At 49.3% G+C, this 22,259-nt stretch overlaps 1 protein-coding gene across 1 annotated transcript in view; it reads left to right on the top strand.

Annotated features, from left to right (window-relative positions):
* LOC138504970 (uncharacterized) overlaps positions 1 to 22,259 on the top strand; it is a 45,718-nt gene that overhangs the window by 2,254 nt on the left and 21,205 nt on the right. The window contains exons 2-3 of the mRNA XM_069625344.1: positions 1,339 to 2,265; positions 11,359 to 12,366. Of these exons, the coding sequence (XP_069481445.1) occupies positions 1,339 to 2,265; positions 11,359 to 12,366 (1,935 nt within the window). The remainder of the gene's footprint in view (positions 1 to 1,338; positions 2,266 to 11,358; positions 12,367 to 22,259) is intronic.

Below are 22,259 nucleotides of genomic sequence, written 5' to 3'. Positions count from 1 at the left end.
CTACCAGGGATTGTGAGCAAAAAACTGGCCAAAGAAAGAGCATTGGGGAGAATAGCGGGTCCATTTTGGGTGGCTCCCCTCCCTAACTTCATTGTGTCCCCATTGGGGGTTGTCCCTAAAAAAGAGGAAGGAAAGTACAGGTTAATTCACCACCTGTCTTACCCAGATGGGGATTCGGTGAATGATTGGCTGGACCCCGACTATTGCTCCGTTACATATGCTTCCTTTGACAAAGCAATGGAGCTACTGGACCAGATGGGAAGAAGGGCATGGTTGGCAAAGGTCGACATTGAGTCTGCTTTCAGGCTCCTACCAGTCCACCCCGATAGTTTTCATTTGCTGGGATTCAAATGGGCAGGCCAATTTTTCTTTGACAGATGCATGCCAATGGGGTGTGCTGTTTCATGTGCCTACTTTGAACAATTCAGCTCCTTTTTGGAATGGGCAGCAAAAGAAAAAGAACCAAGGGGGGCAATCATGCATTACCTGGATGATTTTTTGTTCATTGGTAGGGAGGGTACGAAGGACTGCGGTTCGGCATTAGCATCCTTTCAGGTTCTAATGAAAGAATTAGGAATACCCTTAGCCAAAGAGAAAACACAAACCCCAGTTCATGTCCTCACATTTCTAGGCATAGAAATAGATACTTGCAAGGGCACATGCAGGTTACCGACAGAAAAGGTGGAAGGGCTAACGGAGTTGATTTCCAGTATTCTAGCTAAAGAAAAGACAACTTTGGGTCAAGTGCAGCAGCTGCTTGGGAAGCTCAACTTTGCAGCCAGGGTGGTTCCAGCGGGGAGGGTGTTTGCCAGGAGGTTAGCAAGAGCCACAGCGGGGGTAACTAACAAACACCACCACATCAGGCTGAGTGCCGCACTCAAGGAGGACCTAGTCATGTGGCGGGGGTTTCTGAAGAACTTCAACGGGGTAAGCCTTTGGCGGGACGCATGGGTTACCAGCAGGGAGTTGCAAATGTACTCAGACGCCTCAGGAAAGGAAGGGTTTGGTGTGATCTTGGGCACGCGCTGGTGTGCGCAGAGGTGGCCAACACAATGGAGAAAGAAAGGGAGGTTGGGGAACATTATGGCGCTAGAGCTGTTCCCAATCGTGATAGCCCTCCTGTTGTGGCCAGGTGAGTTGTGCAACAGGAGGGTCCGCTTTTGGTCGGACAACAAAGCAGTGGTCCAGGCCATCAACTTACAGTCCGCTTCATGCCCGGTGGTTCTGGGGCTGCTAAGGAAACTTGTGGAAATATGCTTGTACCAGAATATTGAATTTAGGGCGAGACATGTACCAGGAATTGTGAATGTGGCTGCTGACGCTCTTTCTCGTTTTCAGTGGGAGCGATTCCGGAAGGCCCACCCAGGGGCACAACAGAGGGGCACAGAGTTCATGCAGGAATGGTGGCACCTGATGTCGTGGACCCGACGCTCTGGAAACTTGGGGAGCAGTCGCTCTCACCAGGAGTGCGGTCCAGGTATCAAAAAGGCTACAGTAAGTTTGTAAGGGTAATTCAGGAAGAGGGACATTCAAACCTGGGTCTTGCAGCACAGGTAGAACGGTTCGTGCTATGGGCACACAACCAGGGGCAGAGCAGGAGCTGGGTCACAAGCCATTTAGCCGCTGTAGCATTCCATTCCAAACTAAAAGGAGAGGGGGACCCAACTAGGGAATTCTCAATAAGGGCAGCAATCAAAGGTTGGGGGAAACTCGAAGGGCGCAAGAAGGATGTACGTAAGCCCATTAACTTTGAAGTGCTGGGGAAGTTACTTAAGGTACTGGAAGGTGTATGCACAGACGGTTTTGAGCTCTGCCTTTTCAGGGCGGCATGTGCATTGGCATTTTTTGGGGCCCTCCGGGTGAGTGAATTGGTGGCAACAGGGAAGGCTGATGACTCTGGGCGGGCACTGGCGCCAGGGGACGTCACATTCATGGAAGATGGCCTCATGGTAAAGGTCAGGAAATCAAAGACCGATCAGGCCGGAAAAGGCGCCTCAATCAAATTGCGAAGGGCAGCGGAACAGGCCAGCTGCCCCACTTGGCTACTGTCCCACTACATGACAATGAGGCCAGCCGGGGGGAAGTACCTCTTAATACACAGGGACGGGTCCCCACTGACAATATTCCAATTCCGGAAGGTACTGGCCGTGGCTTTTAAGAGAGCAGGGTGTCATGGGCAAGGATGGTCCACGCATGGCTTACGGATAGGGGCAGCAACTACAGCATTTCAAGCGGGGATGCACGGCTCGGCAATCCAGAGGTTGGGTAGATGGCAATCCAACAGGTACAAACTGTACATTCGCCCAGGTGGGCAGGACAACCCAGCCCCTTCAGCTGAATAGGTCAGGTCACAAGGGGGCGACAGAATGGGGGTGGGTGGGGTCTCGGGTGGAGGAAAGGAGAATGGTTGTAACAACTATGCAATTTTGATTTGTTGCAGCTGGGAGTACCGTCTGGATAATTGGCCACTCGTTTATCAGCAGAGCGGAGAAATGCGCCCGCACGAAGCCGGTGCGGGGGGCCAATTTGGGTTTTCGGGACACCGAGCTGGTGTGGCTAGGCACCCCAGGCATGCGCTGGCACTCACTTCTCCCCGCGCTGCGCAGGCAGATCACCAAGAAGGCCCACCCAAGGTTGTTGTTGGTGCACCTTGGGGGGAATGACCTTGCAGACTTGGGAAGGGGCAGATTATTGAGAGTAATGCAGGAGGGCATTAGGATCTTAGCAAGAATGCTGCCTGCAACGGAAATAGCCTGGTCAGAGCTGATCCCAAGGAAAGTATGGCGGGGAGCAGAGTCCAACGCTGCAATGGAAAGGTCTAGGAGGAGGGTGAACAAGAGCATGGAGCGCTTCATGAAGCAGGAAGGGCTGGGTTTTGTCAGACACCTGGAATTATGTGAGGGAAAACCAATAGACTTTGCACCAGATGGAGTGCATCTTTCAGAGCACGGGATGGGCCATTTCAATTTGGGACTATGGGGACTGATGGCAAGAACTGGGTGTAAATAGGGATTGGTGAGAATTAGCAGGAGTGGGAATTTGGTGTGGGGGCATTTGGGGTCGCGGGGGGGGCCACCCCAAAGCGTGGCGGAGTTACGAGGGCGGTCCTAGAGAAGGAGGCACGCTGCGGTCTGGTCCGTGAGCTACAATCACTGGCTGCTTCAGGCAGGATGGGGTGACACGGGCGCTGATTCCACTAGGGACGGTTGGGACTCCTCAACAACCGATGCAGTGGCCTTATTCGCTCCATAATCTCTGGAGGAATGACTGAACTGGCAGTGGAATCCAGGGCGGGCCGTTCTCGCAAGAACGGATTGGTGTGAGATGGCTCACAGGCTTTTGGACAAGGGACTTCTTGTAAGGCGGGATTGGCGGAGCCACCCGGCTAAGGACCATGGTTGGTGCCAGGCAGTCATAAGACCTGAGCAGGGATGGGTGGGGCCGCCCTCATAAGATGACTCCAAATTATGCGACCATATGTTTTCCAAATAAAATGTTATATATGTTTCCAACTTTCAGAATGTCTCTGACTCCATCATTGGGGCACGCAAGCGGGGGGTGTTATGATTTTACCAATGTGATGTAAGGGGCCAAGGAGTAGGGGTTAGCCCCGCTAAGCAGATGCGCCAGCCCACGCAGGGGGCGCTAGAGGCGCAGCTCACATAGCGGGCCGCCCCTCTGGCCGCCCCCTGCGTGGACTCGCCTCCTCTATGGAGGACGCAGTCAGGGTGCCCTCTGGGGTCCGGCCGGAAACGGCCTGCACCCCTGGGGGCTTAAATAGCCCAGGGCGGAGAGAGCAAGTCCTCTCATCCAGCCCCAGCAGCAGCGACATCCACCCTCCCACCCAAGCTGCTGAGAACTGCGACAGGTAACTGAGGACCAAGGGTTGGTCCACCGGGAAGGGATAAAGGGCTTAGTGTGTTTTTGGGGAAGAAGGATTTGTCTTGTAAATCACAGGGTGGAGTAAGGGAAGGTGGCACGAATTGAATGTTTTGAACAAAATTGTTTTTCAGGGATGATGGTGGCAATTTACTGTACTAACGAATGTTTCTGTCGCAGGCGGAGTTACGAGGGCGGTCCTAGAGAAGGAGGCATGCTGCGGTCTGGTCCGTGAGCTACAATCACTGGCTGCTTCAGGCAGGATGGGGTGACACGGGCGCTGATTCCACTAGGGACGGTTGGGACTCCTCAACAACCGATGCAGTGGCCTTATTCGCTCCATAATCTCTGGAGGAATGACTGAACTGGCAGTGGAATCCAGGGCGGGCCGTTCTCGCAAGAACGGATTGGTGTGAGATGGCTCACAGGCTTTTGGACAAGGGACTTCTTGTAAGGCGGGATTGGCGGAGCCACCCGGCTAAGGACCATGGTTGGTGCCAGGCAGTCATAAGACCTGAGCAGGCATGGGTGGGGCCGCCCTCATAAGATGACTCCAAATTATGCGACCATATGTTTTCCAAATAAAATGTTATATATGTTTCCAACTTTCAGAATGTCTCTGACTCCATCATTGGGGCACGCAAGCGGGGGGTGTTATGATTTTACCAATGTGATGTAAGGGGCCAAGGAGTAGGGGTTAGCCCCGCTATGTTCTTGCATGAAATTCCTACTGCAGCCTTTAGTGCCAGAGTAAGTTAAAACTCCAGTCCGAGTGCAGCAGTTGAACAGAGCTATGTTCAAAGAAAAAGCAAGCATCCTGATTGTGGCTTGCTGCTGTATCGCAGCTCCTTATATTGGACCCAGGGCTGGCCCTGGGTCCTTGTTGTGCCTGTGTGGGGGGCTATGCTGCCAGCCCCCCAAGCCGGCTGGCGCCGACGGCCTCAGCACTCCGTGGTGCTATCCTTTCTTGGAGCCCTGCCTGCTTCCTACCCGCCAAGCCTGGGTGCTAAGCACCTCTTTTTGAAGGAAGGGCAAGGTGTTGTTTAACACCCCGCCCTTCCTTCTTCTCTTCCCGGGCCGGCGAATGCGTGACGCCTTGTAGTTGTAGAGGGGGTGAGGGGGAGCACTGCCCCATTTGTTGGGCTGTTGCTCGCCCCTCTCCCCTGTCTGGCTGCCGTGGGGCACGGGTTACCCAGCCTCGCTTGGTGCCTGCAGCATTGCCCAGAAGTTAAGCCAAATGCTGAGTGGAAGAGAAGTCATGGAGGAAGCTGTGGTGACGGCTAGCAGGCCACGCACCCATCTATGTAAACTTCAGATAATCCCCACAGTGGTGTAAGCCCACGAGGGAGCAAGGGCGCGAGTGTTGGCACTGCAGGATGTTTGCGCTCGCAAGCTGCCCCAGAGCGAGTTTTGGACTCTGACTTTTGGATCAGCTGTCTATCACGTATTAACTCATCAGCTTTAGCTCTCGGTGAGTGGCAGTGGGATTATCCTAATAAAATGCTGGATTTGGTGTTCCATTCTATCCTATTCTGCACAGAACACTAAATCTCTGACTTTCTGCCACGGTTCATTTGAAGCGATTGTGCGATCCTCGCCACTTATTAACTGTAACACGCCTAACAAAGAACCTCAGTGCAGTGTTTTGGTGGGGCAGGGAGAGGGAGACGACTAAGGCTGCCCTCTTAGCAGTCGAGCGTCCCTCACCCACCCTTTTGCTCCTTCTGAGGCAAAAGTTGAGAAAGCTGTCTTTTGCATCTGAATGTTTATTCCTTATTTTTCTTTTTCTGTTCATTGTTTCACGTTTCATGTTTTTAAGCACATCATTGTTTGTTTTGATTGCTTTTTGTCACTGTTGCCTGTTTTGCATGATTCTTCTACCCTGCACCCCTCCACCCCCAAGCCTACTTCTGCTTGATACATTCTGGTTTCACCATCACTGTCTTGTGGCCAATGCTGGATTTGACTTTAATGGACTTCATTGATTCACGGTGTGTCACCCTTTCTCATGGTGCCCCTGAATCATGCTGTTCCCATCTTCATCTTGTATCCAGGCTTGCAACGTTATGTGTAACTACTGACTTCTGCAATTGTATTCGCTCTCCCCTCTTGCTTCTCCACTCTTTTTGACTGCTTACTCTCTGTTCTCTCTGCCTCTCCCTTTCTCCCTTTTCCTATCTCCTCCCCTCCTCCCCTTACTTTCTTCTATGCACTTACTCTATCAGAATTGTCCCTGGAACTAGTATGATAGCAGCCTCGTCTGTCTCCTCCTACCTCTCCTTACTTGTTTTCATCCTTCCCCAACCCAGCACTATCGGAAATGTTGTCAGGCCTAGTACGAAAGTCGTTGTTTTGTTCCTCCCCTCCCTTTCTGCACCCCTCTCCCTTACCTTTTGTTTTCTCCGGCTCTACCAGAAATGCCGTCAGGCCTAGTACGGTAGTCGCCTGTCTGTTTCCATTTCCTTCCCACTCTCCCCCTCCCTTCCTTATCTATGTCTTATCTCTTGGACTATCTGAAATGTCGTCAGGCCGAGTACGATAGTTATTTTCACATCCTTACTGTTCATGGCCTGAAAGAATGTCATTGTATTTTCCCTTGGTCCCTCCCTTGCCTTGCAGCACTTTGAAACACATTGTGTATAAGTGCTATATAAATAAACTATCATATATCATACTGCTTACTTGAGATTCAGTGGTTAAACTGTAGCCAATTTGAGATAAATTAGTGGCCTAGATACTGGGAGCAGATTGGGGTTATTACTCCCCCTTCACCCTTGTGAAACTGGTGAAAAGGAAGTCTAATGCCTCTATTTCCCCTATGGGTGGCCCAAACAGATGTATACATTGTTTGAGCCCATTAAGGATGTAAATGTCCTGATCACGGAAATCAAGGACTTGTTACATGATATCAAACGGAGGGGGTGGTGGAGTGGGTGATGAAAGGGATAAGGAAAATTGCAGTGATGTACCAGATAGCCGGATTTAATCTAACTGTGCTGTAGACAAAGTTGAATTAACAATATCGGGCACAATAATAATAATAATAATAATAATAATAATTTAGCATGTATATAGCGCTACGACCCCTCAGGCATCTGAGCGCTGCTTAGACCCACGGTGTGTGGTGCTCATTTATTGACCTCGGAATGATGAAAGGCTGAGTTCGGCCCTGCCGGGATTCAAACCTGCATCAGCAGACTCTGCTCATATGTCAAAGCGAGCGCTCTACTCGCTGTGCTATCGGACCGGCATTGACGTTAGATGACACAGCCAAGGGAACTAAGAGTAGATTAAGCAATACAGTACCACATAAATTAACCCTATTTAAAGATCCCATGGACAAATTCGAAGTGGGGAAAAGAATGTCCAGGAAGGGGGTAGGAATTTTCAAATACTGGTAGCTGGCCCAAAGGGGATGCCTTTCAACATTATGATTAACGTATGCACAAGTTGGTTTTAATAGTAGTGTGCTATTGTTTTCCCCTTTTCTCCAGAAAACTATGGGCGGATGTTTGGACAGCTCTGTAGTCCTTGACGAGATGGTGATGATCACTCCAGACATTACTTTGAACAACAGATTTACACCCCTAGCTGATAAATTGGCATTGGAATGTTTGGTCCAGAGCCTAACCATCGCTGCTGACACCGGACATGATTCTGATTATTTGAGTAGTATCCCATAAAGATATTACCAGATGAGACTAGCTCAAATACCCCAGTACGGAAGGATTTTGGTTGCCAAAAGTTAGTAGGGTTCCAAGAAGTGCTAGATGACCTAAGAAAATTGAGGGGTTTAATCAACATGCTTGCTCAAAAGGTAGGTTCCTTGGATAGGAAAACCCCTGCTAAGCGAAGATCATAGTCGCCCCCTCAGTCCTCGCCTCAGCCTTGACTTTGTTACCAGCATTTCATACCTCTCGGATAGACAGTCAAGTACGTTATTCTAAAAGTATTCCTTGTGCTACTTCCTCAGAGCAAGAGAGAGACATTTGAAATGTAGTAATGTTGAACCCACGAGATAGAGCTAACCCTAACTCTGCATCATTATGTGTAAGGGGTAAGTTGGGACAACCTGATTGGTCTAAAGATATATGTGATACAATACATAAATATGCATTCAATAATTCACATAGACGGCCCTTTAGTTGCCTCTTGGTTAGGGAAATGACAGGGGGTCAGGGGAGCATGGCTGATGTAGTGACCCATAATAAGCAAAGACACTAAGGGGATACATTGTGTGTGTATATGCTTGGTGTTTCGAAACTAGCACCCCGAGAATCAAGAAGCCCTGATTAACAAAAGCATCCATTGGATACAACAGTTTAGGCGATGTCTATCTGTAATTAGAGCAGATATTGTAAATTGTGAGCGAAGAGTGATGTCTGATGGACGATATGACTACATTAAAGTTATTCTCAATGATAGAACCTATTCCCCACAAGGGTTCAGGATTACCCTAAGGCCATATGTTATCAACCCCCGAGAACAAGTGAGAGACCTAGGGCAAAACCATTATGGGAGGGGGGAGGGTCACCAACCAAATGAAGCAGGGCTTGATTGTGTCAATTGATGGTGTCCCTTACTTGGTCTGGCTGCACCTGTTCCTGTATTATGGAAAGCGTTGTCATGAAATATTGCGGGTGCGGAAAAGCCTTTTGCTGACCCAGGCTGGTGCAGCTTCATTCAGGAATTTGATTTAATATGCCTTCAAGAGACTTGGGCTTTAACCCTGTTGGAGCTTCAAGGGTATAACACTTATAATAGTCCAGCCAAAAAGGGGCCAAAAGGAAGACCAAGTGGTGGGTTATTGATTTGGGTTGCAGCCAGCCTTTCGTGGGCGATCAAGGTCTGTGAGACAGGCTCTCCGGACCTTAAACATATCATAGCTAAATCCAATGATGGCTGGAGCCTGCTTACATTCAACCTATATAATTGACCATACGGCAAAACTCTGCTGGGAACATTGCTCTTTCTTCAGGAATTAATCCAGATCCCAGCTCCATACATATTTTGGTCTTGGGCAACTTCAACTTACAATTTGAGCCCCTTGTGGACATAGATGGTATATGGGAAGAGCTGGACCTAGTTTGGGATATACCTGACCTAGTAGCAGAACATCCTCCCAAGACACATAAGTATTCTATTGATTCCTTTTGGATCCTCCATGGACTCAATTTAAGGGCATGCAGTGGTCATTTTACATCAGACCAACCAGCCAAAAACATTGATTGTTGCCATGCTAATTCAGCACACATTGATTTTTCCCTGGTTTTGGCCAGCGATTGGAGGTGTATTCACAACTTTGAAGTGTTGGCCCGCAGTGAAGGTGATCACAACCCACTAGTTACCTCCCTGATGCTTTTGAATCAAATGGTTGACATTACTGCCCCAGCAAAAACGATCACGCATATTGATGTAGTCGGCCATGCTCGCCGCACTGTTAGGTGGGCAGGGATCTTAGAAGCTGATAGTAGGCCCAGCATTTATCAAGCTGTGTTGGGAAATATTGAGATATTACGTAGTGCAACCTGCACAGAGGAGTGTGTTATTAATGAGTTCAATAACTTAGTGAACACTCTTCTACTTATGTTAACCCACCCAGCGACTAAGGTAAAGAAAGCAGCATTAAAACAAGAGGGGTGGTATGATAAAGCATGTAGAGCTGCTTAAAGGGATATATTGCTATGTTTTGTTAATGGCCCCCAGGCAGATAAAACGTTTTTGTAAGCATGTCAACTCACTATAAATCAGTGGTTAAAATAAAGGAGGAAGCATTTATTTAAGCCAGATGGGAGGGTTTGTGAGAGGCAGCAGAATGTCAGGATTGATCCTGCTTTTGGGAGCTTGTCCATGGCAAGGAAATGCCAGGGAATAACCTGCTACATTGCTGTATTGGCCCGAACCGTGGCACACCCACTTTGAAGAACTGTATAGCTCTTATGTAGATTCAGTCGCTGTCGACGCAGATTCAAGTTTTAATCCTACCCAGAAGGGGAAGATTGAGAATGTTTGCCTCTTCTTACCTTAGGTTGATGCTATCATCAAAAAATCTAAAGTGTGGAATGGCCCTGGGCTGGACAAGATGCATGTTGATCTGTTCAAAGATGAGCCCATGGTTTGGACGCCTGTATTGAAAGGTTATATAATGCAGTAATCAAGTTAAATAATGTCCCTGCCACCTGGAGGGAAGCTGAGATTGTCCCGATATATATAAAAGTGACAGGGAACATCCAGGCAACTACCGGCCTATATCCCTGCTATCCCGTCAGAGATGGTCGTAGAGTTGGCTGCAGTCTGGCAGCATTGGCAGTGTTTCTTTCTTGTCTACATGCTGAGCTATGTCGGCGGAGGAAGTGCTTTTAATCCTTAGCCCAACGCAGAGTGGCCGCAGAGTTGGTCGTAGAGTTGTCTGCAGTCTGGCAGCATTGGCAGTGTTTCTTCCTTGTCTGCATGTTGAGCTACATCAGCAGAGGAAGTGCTTTTAATCCCTAGACCAACACGGAGCGGCCGCAGAGTTGGTCGTAGAGTTGGCTGCAGTCAGTCTGGCAGCATTGGCAGTGTTTCCTTGTCTACACGTTGAGCTACGTCGGCGGAGGAAGTGCTTTTAATCCCTAGGCCCACGCGGAGCGGCCGCAGAGTTGGTCGTAGAGTTGGCTGCAGTCTGGCAGTCTACGGCAGTTGACGGGAGTATGCAGCGGAACCCGTGGTTAGCCCCCCTCCCTGGCATCGACAAGTGTGCCAAGTATGAGTGGACAGTAACCAGTAAAGTAAGCATTGATGGGTCGTCCTTGTGACTATCACCAAGCGGCTAACGAGCAAAGGCAATGTAGCCTGTTCGGCGACCCATGCAAGGGAAATTTTGAAACAAACAATTGACTTTACGGGTGGAGTGTGTGACGCAGTGTGGGTACTTCATGGAATAAATGGTGCCCATAGCCAACCCTAGTCTAAGACTACATCCTTTACTTATTTCATTCCTATGTGGGCCTTACCATTGCTGCCCCCTTCTTCTTGCTCTAAAGTCCCCCCCCCACCTCTGCCTTCCCTCCAACTTAATTAACCTTGATTGCTGTGCCTGGCACTCATCCCTTATTTGCTTATTTGCTTACCCATTCTCTTTGCTTGAGCACATGACCCCTACCATGAAGAACAAGCTGACCTGCAAGTCTAGTCTGCGCAGCGAATCCCTAAAAACGGGGAAATGGGCACGGAGCCCACTAAATCCTCCCAAAGGCAATCAAGATGCATCCTCCACAAAGAAGGGCAGAAATGATTGTGGTAATGGGAGAAAACTAGTGCCCAGTGACCAGGCACCTATTACTGGCTACTTTCAGGGTGTCAGCCAGCTCTGTGCCCAATTTTCAATTTTGTGCCTTTCAGTCACACGGGCGAGAGACAGTCCCTTATACAATCTCAAGGAGGACATTAATATGTGCTAGCCAACGAAAAACATTATTGGTGCATCCAACACCATTGCAGATAACGCAGATGAATTCAACGATCAAGTGCCAAATTCGCCACAGTCTCATGACAATAGCGGCTCCCTGCTACAATTATGTAGGACTTTGAAACGCAACTCCTTGGGTCCCCCCGTGGTATCTCACGAAAATATTATTGGAGGAAATCTGTCCAGTACCCCAAACACCAAAGCGTTAGCTGCCACCCTGGAAACTTCAGGAGATGTAAGTTACGGAGAGCAATCCATCAGTATCTCACATCGTGTAGCCATTGCCCTTTACGTGGTACCCCTGAAACACCAGCTCAACTCTATTCTTTCCCAAATCGAAACCCTACTGGTCCTTTGCACATCATTGGCTGCTGAACAACACGACCTAAAGTCAATAACTGCAAAGATAGTGGACATTATCTTAGATAATACTGCCTCGTATCGGTATCAAAAGCCGGAAAATAAGGGAATGGATAAACCTACTGTTGGGGCCCAGGACCCCCCACGAAGTGTACTAGTCATGGAGGAAGACCCAAAGGACCTACGTGAGCACTGGGATAGCCTTCCCCTCATCATGCATAGCTCACCGGCCTCAGTAATCCCTCAAGACTCAATCAACATTGCTGCATGTAACGAAGAGGATGCCCTGGAAGCATTATGCAATGAAATATCAATGATGGAAAATTCTTCCCCAGTTGACATCTCGAGGCAGCTACGGAGGTCAAACACAAATACAGCACCCACAAGGCTAACCTCTGATACCTCCTGGAAAAACCCAAAGCATTTTTGTGTCCTGAATAAAACCAGCGAGTTACCCCTAACCCGCAGGTTAGCCAGCAGAAAGTCTCCTCCGGAACCTAGAACGATTATTAGTGTACAGGGTGATGGTACAAAGAGGAAAGTAACCCTGAGCAGCCCACTGGATAAATGGGCTTGCGTAGTTCCAAAGCAACCTATAGTAAAGGTCCAGGTTGGACTGGAAACGGGTCTCTCTCGATGGGCCCAGAAAATAGACCCTGATGTTAGGATGTGCCACACAGGTAAGAGTCAGTCCATTGGTTCAAATCTGTTGAATCACCCCACGTCGGTCATGTTTTACCAGGCACGAGCAAGGGTTCACCGTACACTGTCAACCAAGCATAATGCCACCCGATGGAACCGGTCTACCCGTTTCACAAAATAAGTGGCATAATGGACAGGGATAGTATAACCCCTATTTAAATGGCTCTGACACCGAAGCCCTGAAGCTGGGGGTATTAGTGAAAATTGAAGAGACCCAGCCAACTGCAACCAGTCCCTTCTTAAATCGATTATCCCTGCTTCGTATGTGGTCTACGATCCCTCAGCTGTCAATGATTTCTTCAGCAGACATTTTACTTGAACTTCCTAAACGGGACATACCAACTAACTGGCTTCTAATACGTTTTGTATCCTCTTTAGCGGTATCCTTGTTATGCTCCAGTGTTGATGTAGTGTGTAACCTGGGTCTCACTAACTGTATGCCATGAGCAGTACCCAGACGCCGCAGTAACATCTACAACCGCTGGGAAGTAGTATATGGAAAGGTTGCTGGTTTGTCCTTCCACAAGGGTATTTGATGACTTAAACGAACCCTATGGTCCCCCCAACGGGCTTACACAGCCCGGGCCATACACTAATAGAACCACAAGCAGACATAAACAGTCAGGGCCTGACCTCGGGTTTCGCCCCCCAGAGTACCGGGCTAACATGTGTGGGAAACCTGAAGGTGTCTCACCCTCTAGTCCCCGGGGATCTGTCAACCAGGTGGCCTGGACACGGCCATCGCTTTTGGATCCCGTTCCTGGGGGTGGACAGTGCGGGAGGATCACCTGGATTGGGGGTGTTCGGGGAGTGGAAGTGGGACACCAGATGGTGAGACGCGATATCCCCTTTTCCTTTAACTTCTTTACCCCAGCCTACCCGGTGGGATACTTAGGAATTCAACACCCCCCCCCTCGCTTTTCCAACACAAACACTTTCCCATGGACAGCTCACTGTGAAAGAAAACACCCAAGCCGTATACCTGACGTGTCCCACTCCCATAGTCAGGCAGGGTCAGGCAATTACTGATCATTACACTCATGACTTCCATCACACTTACCCACACAGATAAAAGGCGGAGCACAACAGCACATTCTGAGCAAGGCAAAACACACGAAGGAAACAGCAGTTCCGAGATGGCAGTTTAATACAAGCGGGAGACGGCAAGACCGAAGAGGATTGCAAGGAGGGAAGTACCCCTGACCTTTTCACCGAAAGCATGTATCTTTTTTGAGCCTTCAAGAACAAGAAACGTAAGTCCTGGAATTAAAAACTGATAAATCCTGTATTGTGTGTCTGAGGTACCCGTGACTCTCCAGCATCAACAGTCAAGGCGGGGATAATCGATTGCCGCTGTGGTACTGTCCTTGGCTCCTACAACAAAGCAGCACCAGTGAAGCCAGCAGAGCCAGTGAGTTGGGGAGACTGATACCAAACCGGTCTGTGTGGAAACCAAGGTTGCATTCAGCAACATTGTGTAAAGAATATTAAAGAGAACAGTGCATGAAGCGTATGTGGCGAGTGCCACAAATATAATTTTACAGCAGTGACGGAACTTTGAAGCTGTGATATACAGTACCATAGACTGAGTGGTCTGCCACCACGTGGGTGCTCATTCAAAAGTCTCTGTTAGGTATCCAACAAAAAGTGACAAAAGGTTAAAACGAGGAATTCTGAAATCGAAGTGGTCCTGCAACGGGTCAAGTCAAACCAAGGGGAAATTCGAAAATCTTCAATATTTGATGTAAAAGAGACATTGGTCTGAGCCCCACTGGGGGAGACTTAATTGTCTGAGAAAGGGGATCTGAACCCAGTTGAGGGGGATCCGGGGTAAGCCGTGAGTCATTCGAGAAAAAGAATATACTACGAACATTTTGTCAAAGGGATCTTAGCCCAGATTCGGGGAACCTAAGGTGACAAACATTTTGTGAAAAGGGATTTGAGCCCGGATGAGGGGGATCTAAGATGACGAACATTTTGTAAAAGGGATCTGAACCCGGTTGAGGGGGATCTGGGGTGAATGGTGAGTTACCCGAAATGAATACTTGTGCAAATCGAAGGAATAAAACGTATTATTTTTTTAACTGTATTCACACACTAAAGCATCCAGAGACTGTGCTATGCTCAAGTGAACCGTCTTATCCTGTGCTGAAAACTTGGGGAAGGGAGGCCAATGGCCTGAACAACCTGACATGTCATTTTGAACACTTCTTTCTTTTCATAACATTGTTCCCCACACTATTTGCATTTAGAGGTAAGGATTGGCAATCATTGTTTTACTATAGGCCCATTTATTTTGACAAGACAGCACTAGGACTGCGTTATTATAATTTGATGGTCGTAGCTTGCTCCCATCGGTAGATTTAGGTTTAGATAGGCGTTTATCAAACCCTTTGTTGAAGTTCAATAAAAACCCTTATACTGTGGTCACTTGTGTCTGTCTTACTGTTGATTCCATGCCTTCCTTACACATGCCACCTAGGGTTCAATTGACTAGAGGAAATTGATGTATAGGTTTGCCATTTGGAACACCAGGGTTCATAGGGCCTCATTATGACTCTGGCGGTAGCCGTGCCAGTATTTTCTTTCCGGCACCCGGCAATGGGGACTTACCGGGGCATTACAGCCCCAGTGGTCCCAGTAATTCCCCATTGCTGGGTGCCGGAAAATATTACTTCCCATTCCCATTCGAGGGAATGGGGAGGACGGATGCACCGGCACCATTCATGAATGGTGCCAGTGCATTTGTCGAGGTCTGCGAGCGGGTGCCGTTCCGTTCACCAGGTCAGACCTGGCGGGCTGAAAGGCACCTGCTCGCAGAACTCGTAGTTTGCCTGTCCGGAAACAACTGTACCGGCAAGCGTACTGGTACCGTTGTTTCCAGACCATGCAAACTTGTAATGAGGCACACAGACACCTTATACAGAGTGAAAGGTCAATGCAAATGCTAACCACCTATGACATCTTCCTCCTCCAGGAAACCTAGCTTGACTCTCCCCTCTGTGTGGACGTGTGCCACCTATACCAAGTCATGGCCAAGTATGGGCTCAGGGTCATACCACGTGGGGGGTTAATTATTGGAGCGAGACAGGAAAGCGACTCTAGCCAAGTGGAGGTGCTGTTCAGTGAGGGCATGGTTCAAGCGGTTGAACTATGGCCATACTTGAAAGCAGAGGATGGGAAGGCACTACTAATAAACCTCTATAACCCACCTGAAATGTCCTGTTTGGAAAAAATCCATTCCCAACTCGATGAAATCTTTGCAGCACACGGGGGGCCCCCAACATAACCAATTAGTACTGTTGGGTGGCGACCTGAATGCCAATGTTCCGATGAGTTTCGGTGGGCCTCTTATCGAAACATAACCAAAAAACGTGAAATGGTCCAGAACCTTACTAATTGCAAGGGTTCAAAATGGATACATTTCCAGAGACACTGGGACTTCAGTTGAATGGCAGAACTAGAGGTGATATCCCGGGGCAATATACATGTGTTGCAAACAATAGTAGAGCAACCCTACGTTATTTTCTTTGGTAATAATGCATGCCTCATGGCAGTATCAGAACTCGAGGTGAAGCCCAATGAACATAGTGACCATAATGTTTTGGCCCTCACTATTAGTAACCATGGGGGTAAATCCTCCTCCCTGCTGCCCCGGTATACAAGTAAATCAAGCTGGTAGCTCCATACATTGGACGGGTAGGCATGTCCAAAAGGCAAGCGTAACGGTGGGATTGCTCACCAGTGGCGATTTTGAACATCTGGGTAGGCTAAACGGTATTGAAATCGAAGCGTGGCTAAAAGAACTAGCCTCCCTAATCGGAGCTCTCCCAGCAAGGTACCCAGTGATGATTGGAAAACATACTAACCAATTCGATTGCACCATCCGTGATGCTAAGAGAGAAATGTAATGGAAACTGAGAGCGATGAGCAGGTCTGTTTGCAGTGCCCAGGTGCAATGTTCTCAGATAGTGGCAATAAAGAAAGTATATAAACACTGGCAAGCAATGATCAGCGCACTGAGCACTGGCAAGTCTAGAAATATCTGGGGAATACTGGCAAATGCTAAGGCAGACAGCAGGAGGCAAACCTTAAACCCGATAAATGAAAGCGCCTGGCTTCAGAATCTGAAAGATATTGACCATAATTCTATAAGGGGGACGGTTCTGCAGTATATCCTGGGGGGCTGGCGTATGTTGGCCAGCAAGGAAGATATAGAAGCACTAATCTTGAAGCTTAAGAATTCTAGGGCCCCTGGGCCTAATGGGCTTGCCAATATTGTTCTAAAACAAGATCCCAGCAGGTGGGCCATGATCTTAAAAATCCTCTTTGATAGAGTGTGTATTGCCCAGGAAATTCTGATCTTGTAGCAGCAGTCTGTTCTCCTGCTGGTCTATAAAAAGGGGGACAGGCTTATACTGGACAATTATAGACTGTTGTCACTTCTGGACTCCACAGGGAAATTCTTCTCCACCCTTGTTTTAAAGACTTTGCAGTCATAGGTGGACGATAGCTAGTTGCTTGAATTCACTCGAACAGGGTTTCGTCTGGGTAGTTCCACCACTCATAACTTGAGGGTAATGAACACCCTGTTTGGAAGGACCTCAGCAAGAGGTGGGTCAGCACTCTACACCATATTTGTCGATTTTCGAGCTACCTTTGATAGTGTGAATCGGGGAAAACTATGGGCCAAAATGGAAGGCTGGGGTTGCCCTAAGTGGCTGATGTGTATATCGATGGGTCTGCACCACAGTACAGGAGGGGTGAAGCAGGGATGTACATTTTATGACAAGACGGAGGCGAGCATTATGCTTTACCACAGCAATTCAAAGAAAAACTTTATATATATATATATACATATATATATGTTTCTGAGGCTTGTGGAATCTGCTTAGATCACATGCTGTGCATAGGCCGACATCTAGTGGAAGCTGCGGAGTATTACAGTTTGTTTTTCGAAACTCGAAAATGGGCGTCGACACAGGCGTGCCAGTAATACTATCCCTAGTGTGACGTCCACTGTACCCAAGATCCCTCACGCGTCTAGGATCCTCAGATTGTTTTTTTCCGCCATACTGGTCGGAAGCATCTTGCGGAGTCCCCTGGCCTTAGCCATACTTTTGCTAATTATTGAAGTTTAAAATTATTTATTGACATCCTTCCCCACCCCAACGTCGACCCTCGACACTCGACGACGGCTGGAGAAGACATCGACCGTCGGCTGCTGCACGACGGATCTGGGCCTCGGAAGGCCGCTGGCCTCGGCCCGGGCCTAGTAGGCCGCTGGCCTCGGCCCTGCAAGTAGGGAGAGTGGGGGGTGGTACATACTCTTCACTCTTGGTATATAGGTACACCTTATATATTTCCTACACTTACCAGCCCGCTGCCTCAAGGTGCGTATGGAGGGTACCCCTTTCCAATTCTGTCCCAAGTGCAACCGCAAATACCCTTGGGTCGACAGGCACGCCACGTGCAATCTCTGCTTGCCGAGGGACCACCCCGAAGCGAACTGCAGAGCGTGTAGTAGGTTTAAGCCTAAGACACTTAAGGACCGTTCGACAAAGCGTTGGGCCCACCACGCCAGGCAGGCGGCCATGGCAGCGGAGGGCGCCTTCAGCGATTGCAGCGACGCCGTACTTTCGGACGGCGAGGGCATTACGGTGTCGAAAGACTGCCGAGCGCAGGTCCCCGACCTCGGAAGGTTGTCCGGCAGGGCGGCTATGGGGAAGACCCCCGGCGACGCAAGCGCTACACACCCTACACACACTAAGCACACTAAGTCCAACCGAACCTCGACGACGTCGACTTCTCGGAAAGAGGCACAGATAGAACGGTCCGACTCGGTGTCCTCTGGGCGCTCTCGATCGAGATCGCCTCATGACGCAAGGCAATCATCCACTCTTGCCAAGAGTGCCTCGCTCCCTAGATTAACGGAAGTTCGATCGTCGGAAGACGAAGACGACTTCCACCCCCAGGCCGCGCTCCAGGAGACCGAGGCCGCAGTTAACACCAGCGAGGCCCCACGCTCGAAACACACAGATACCTCTCCCGACCCTCGACGCCAGGCGTCGAAAGTCTCTGGGGCCTCCAAGGCGCAGGGAAAACATTTTTCCACGCACGGGGAGGGGGGGAAACAGCGGAAAGCACAGCCTTCCACTCCTGTAAGACCATCCTTCCACCCTAAGCAGACAGACAAACACAAATCTACTGGGACATCAACATCCAGCAAGGGTACCCTTGATAAGTCCCCTAAGTTGCCTACTAAAGTCATACCCTGTTCCAAAGAATGGTCCAGTGAAGACATAGACAGGGTCATGTCAAGGATGTCTTCCTTAGCTGATTTTTATGACAAAAACCCTGAACATTTCCTCTCGTATGACCCTCAAGGGGCCACACCCTCAGGCTCCTCTGATCCTATCCCCCTAAGTAAAAAGGCCCGGTTCGAAAGACCTGAACCCTTCGAGGTGCAGCCTTACTCTACTCCATACTCTACTGCACACCCCAGATACCAAGGACAGCCTTTCCCTGAAGGGGACCAGGAGTTTGAAATTATAGAGGAACAAACCGGGACTGAATACTATGCGGATGATGAGGACCTGGAGGAGGTAGGAGATGAGCAGGAAATTTACAGAGTAGATTCCCCGGTAGAGAGCGAAGCCCCAGTTACCGACTCGCCAGTTGATAACCAGCCCCTCCTTAATGAAGTTCTCGCTCGCGCAGCAGAACATTTTCACATCGACACCCACGGTGTACAGGAGGAAAGGGACTTCGCAGAAGAGTTGGTGGGAGAGAGGAGGCCGGTCGCTCAGACCATCCCTATCCTTAAATCCATCCAACGTAGAATAGATCCATCCCTGGTGAATCCTAACCTCACCAGAGCCGTCAACCCCAGAGTCGAAAAACTTTTTCGGGCAGCCCAGTCTGACCCTCTTTATATAAGAGGACATCTTAAACCCGACTCCCTAGTGGTTACCAACACTCGGAAGAGGGCTGGGACACCCTTATCGTCGTCAGAAGCTCCTCCCGACAAGGAGAGCAAAAAACTGTACGGGTTTGGCAGGAAAGTAGCCTCAACGTCCGCCTACCAAGCAAGGATTGCAAACTCCACCACCCTGTTGGCAAGTTACAACTGCCATCAATGGGAAGAGGTCGCGGCGCTCATAGCCTCTGCTCCTGAACCGTTAAAGGGCCAGTTGGCTCGGATCTCGGCAGAAGGGAGAGCCGTGTCTGGTTGCATATTGAAAGCAACTTTCGACGCCGCGGACAACGCAGGAAGATTGATAGCAGAAGGTACTGTTATCAAGAGACATGCGTGGTTACGGCAGTCGGGGTTCAAAACAGAAACCCAGGCTTCATTAATAGACAAGCCGGTGGAACCCGATCTATTGTTTGGGAAAGCGGTCAAAGACGCACTTAAGAATGCCAAGGACGAATACGAGACTCTCAAATCCCTTGGCCAGCTTACCAACAAACCCCCTAACCAGAGGGGGAACAGTAATTTTCGTCGCCCACGCGGCCAAAATTCACAAAGAGGCAACTATGCCCAAGGACAGGGTACACAATGGAACAACAACCAGCAGTCTACCCAGAGTTACGGCAGGGGTAACAAGAGAGGTCGTGGAAGAGGCAGAGGCAGCCCCAACAAGGGAGGTGGCACGCCTCCACCAAAGCAGTGACGCTCAGTTCAGGGTCCCTTCTCACGCAACCCCAGTAGGGGGACGCATTTCCAACTTCACCCAGGCTTGGGAAGGGATCACCTCAGACAGATGGGTGCTGTCAACAGTGTCCACAGGATATTGTATAGAATTACTGCAGCGTCCCCGGAACCACCCTCCACGACAAAGAATACACTCCTTAGAACATCAGAAGATCCTTCTCGAGGAGATCGCCATTCTGCTAGAAAAGGACGCGATAGAACTCGTCTCAGGACACCAGGTAAACAAGGGTATCTATTCAACTTACTTCCTTGTGCCAAAGAAAGATTTGACAATGCGCCCAGTATTGGACTTACGGCCTGCCAACAAGTATGTCAAGCCCCAAAAATTCCGTATGACCACGCTACAAGAGGTAATCCCCCTCCTAAAAAAGGGGGATTACATGGCAACCTTGGATATGAAAGATGCTTATTTTCATATTTCCATGCTCCCAGCGCACAGAAAATACTTGCGCTTCAAGGTGGACAGTCGCCACTACCAATTCAAGGTACTGCCCTTTGGGATAGCTTCAGCACCAAGGGTATTGACCAAGGTACTGGCGGTGGCAGCTGCACACCTACGCAGGGAGGCAATCCCAGTGTACCCTTATCTGGACGACTGGCTCATAACGGGGGAAACCCCAGGAATTTGCAGGTCAAACATTCAGAGGACTATCGACCTCCTCCACGAATTAGGCTTCTCTATCAACGAGAAGAAGTCAAGTCTGGTGCCAAGCACCTCAAAACAGTTCCTAGGAGCAATCCTAGATACTCAGAAAGGGTTGACCTTCCCTTCGGAAGAGAGAATTCGGAATATACTACTGCAAATTCCACATTATCAGTCAGGTCAACAAATAACGGTACGCAAAGCAATGCGGTTACTGGGCATGATGGCGTCATGCATTTACCTCGTCCCCCACGCGCGTCTGCGCATGCGTCCCATGCAGGAATGGTTGGCGAAACAGTGGTCTCAGGCAAGTGGTCAGTGGGACGATCTAGTGGTCGTTTCGCCAACACTCGTACAGAGCTTACACTGCTGGACAAGAGAGAATCTCGCATGGGGAAAACCCTTTTACGATCCCGAAGTACAGGCAGTGGTAACTACAGATGCATGCCTAACTGGGTGGGGAGCTCACCATCTCCACCACACAGCTCAGGGTCTCTGGTCTCACTCAGTAGCCAAGAACCACATCAACCTGCTAGAGCTTCTGGCAGTATTCCGAGCGCTTCAGGCGTTCGAGCCCCATCTGCTAAACTTGTCGGTGCAGATCCGGACGGACAGCACGACAGCCATGTTCTATCTGAACAAACAAGGAGGGACTCGTTCGCCAAATCTGTCCAAGCTTGCCCAGAAAATCTGGATATGGGCACTCAGACGGAACATCTTCCTATCATCACAACATGTTCCAGGGGAGCTCAATTCCCTAGCGGATGCCCTAAGCAGAGACTCCCTCCCAGAAGAACACGAATGGGTCCTTCACAGAGATATCGTAGAAGATCTCTTCTCTCAGTGGGGTTTCCCCACTATAGACCTATTCGCCACAAGCGAAAACAAACAATGCCTAGGATTTGCATCCAGGTTCCCCCAGCCAGACTCCCAAGGGAACGCCCTGTGGATGAACTGGTCAGGGATGTTTGCGTACGCTTTTCCACCAACTCCTCTCATCAGGAAGGTGGTGTACAAGATGAACAAAGAATCGATGACTCTCATCCTAGTTGCTCCCATGTGGGCGAGACAACCATGGTTTCCACACCTACGCAGGATGGCGGTGTGCGAGCCCATCAAACTCCCAGCCTGGTACAACCTCTGTCCCAGCAACAAGGTCAAACAGTGCACCAGAAACCCAACTCAATGAACCTGGCAGCATGGCTCCTGAGGTCATAGAGTTTGGGCATCTCAATTTACCACAGAGGTGTATGGACATCCTAAAAGAATCCAGGAAACCAAACACAAGGCACTGTTACTTTAACAAGTGGAAGAGATTCGTTATTTGGTGCCAGAATAAACAAATCAACCCAGTTGATTGCACTCCTTCTAACGTTGTAACATACATGCTCCACCTGCTGGACGCAGGTTTGGTTTTTAACTCTCTGAAGGTACACCTAGCAGCCCTCTCGGCTTACACCACATCCCATAACAGAGTATCGTGGTGGAAAGTACCAGTAGTTAAAGCCTTC

This window comes from Ambystoma mexicanum, chromosome 11, assembly GCF_040938575.1.
Source record: "Ambystoma mexicanum isolate Mex_15411 chromosome 11, UKY_AmexF1_1, whole genome shotgun sequence".
NCBI classification, from domain to species: domain Eukaryota; kingdom Metazoa; phylum Chordata; class Amphibia; order Caudata; family Ambystomatidae; genus Ambystoma; species Ambystoma mexicanum.
The sequence above is the reverse complement of the archived record's forward strand: the minus strand, read 5'-3'. Positions and strand labels throughout refer to the sequence as shown.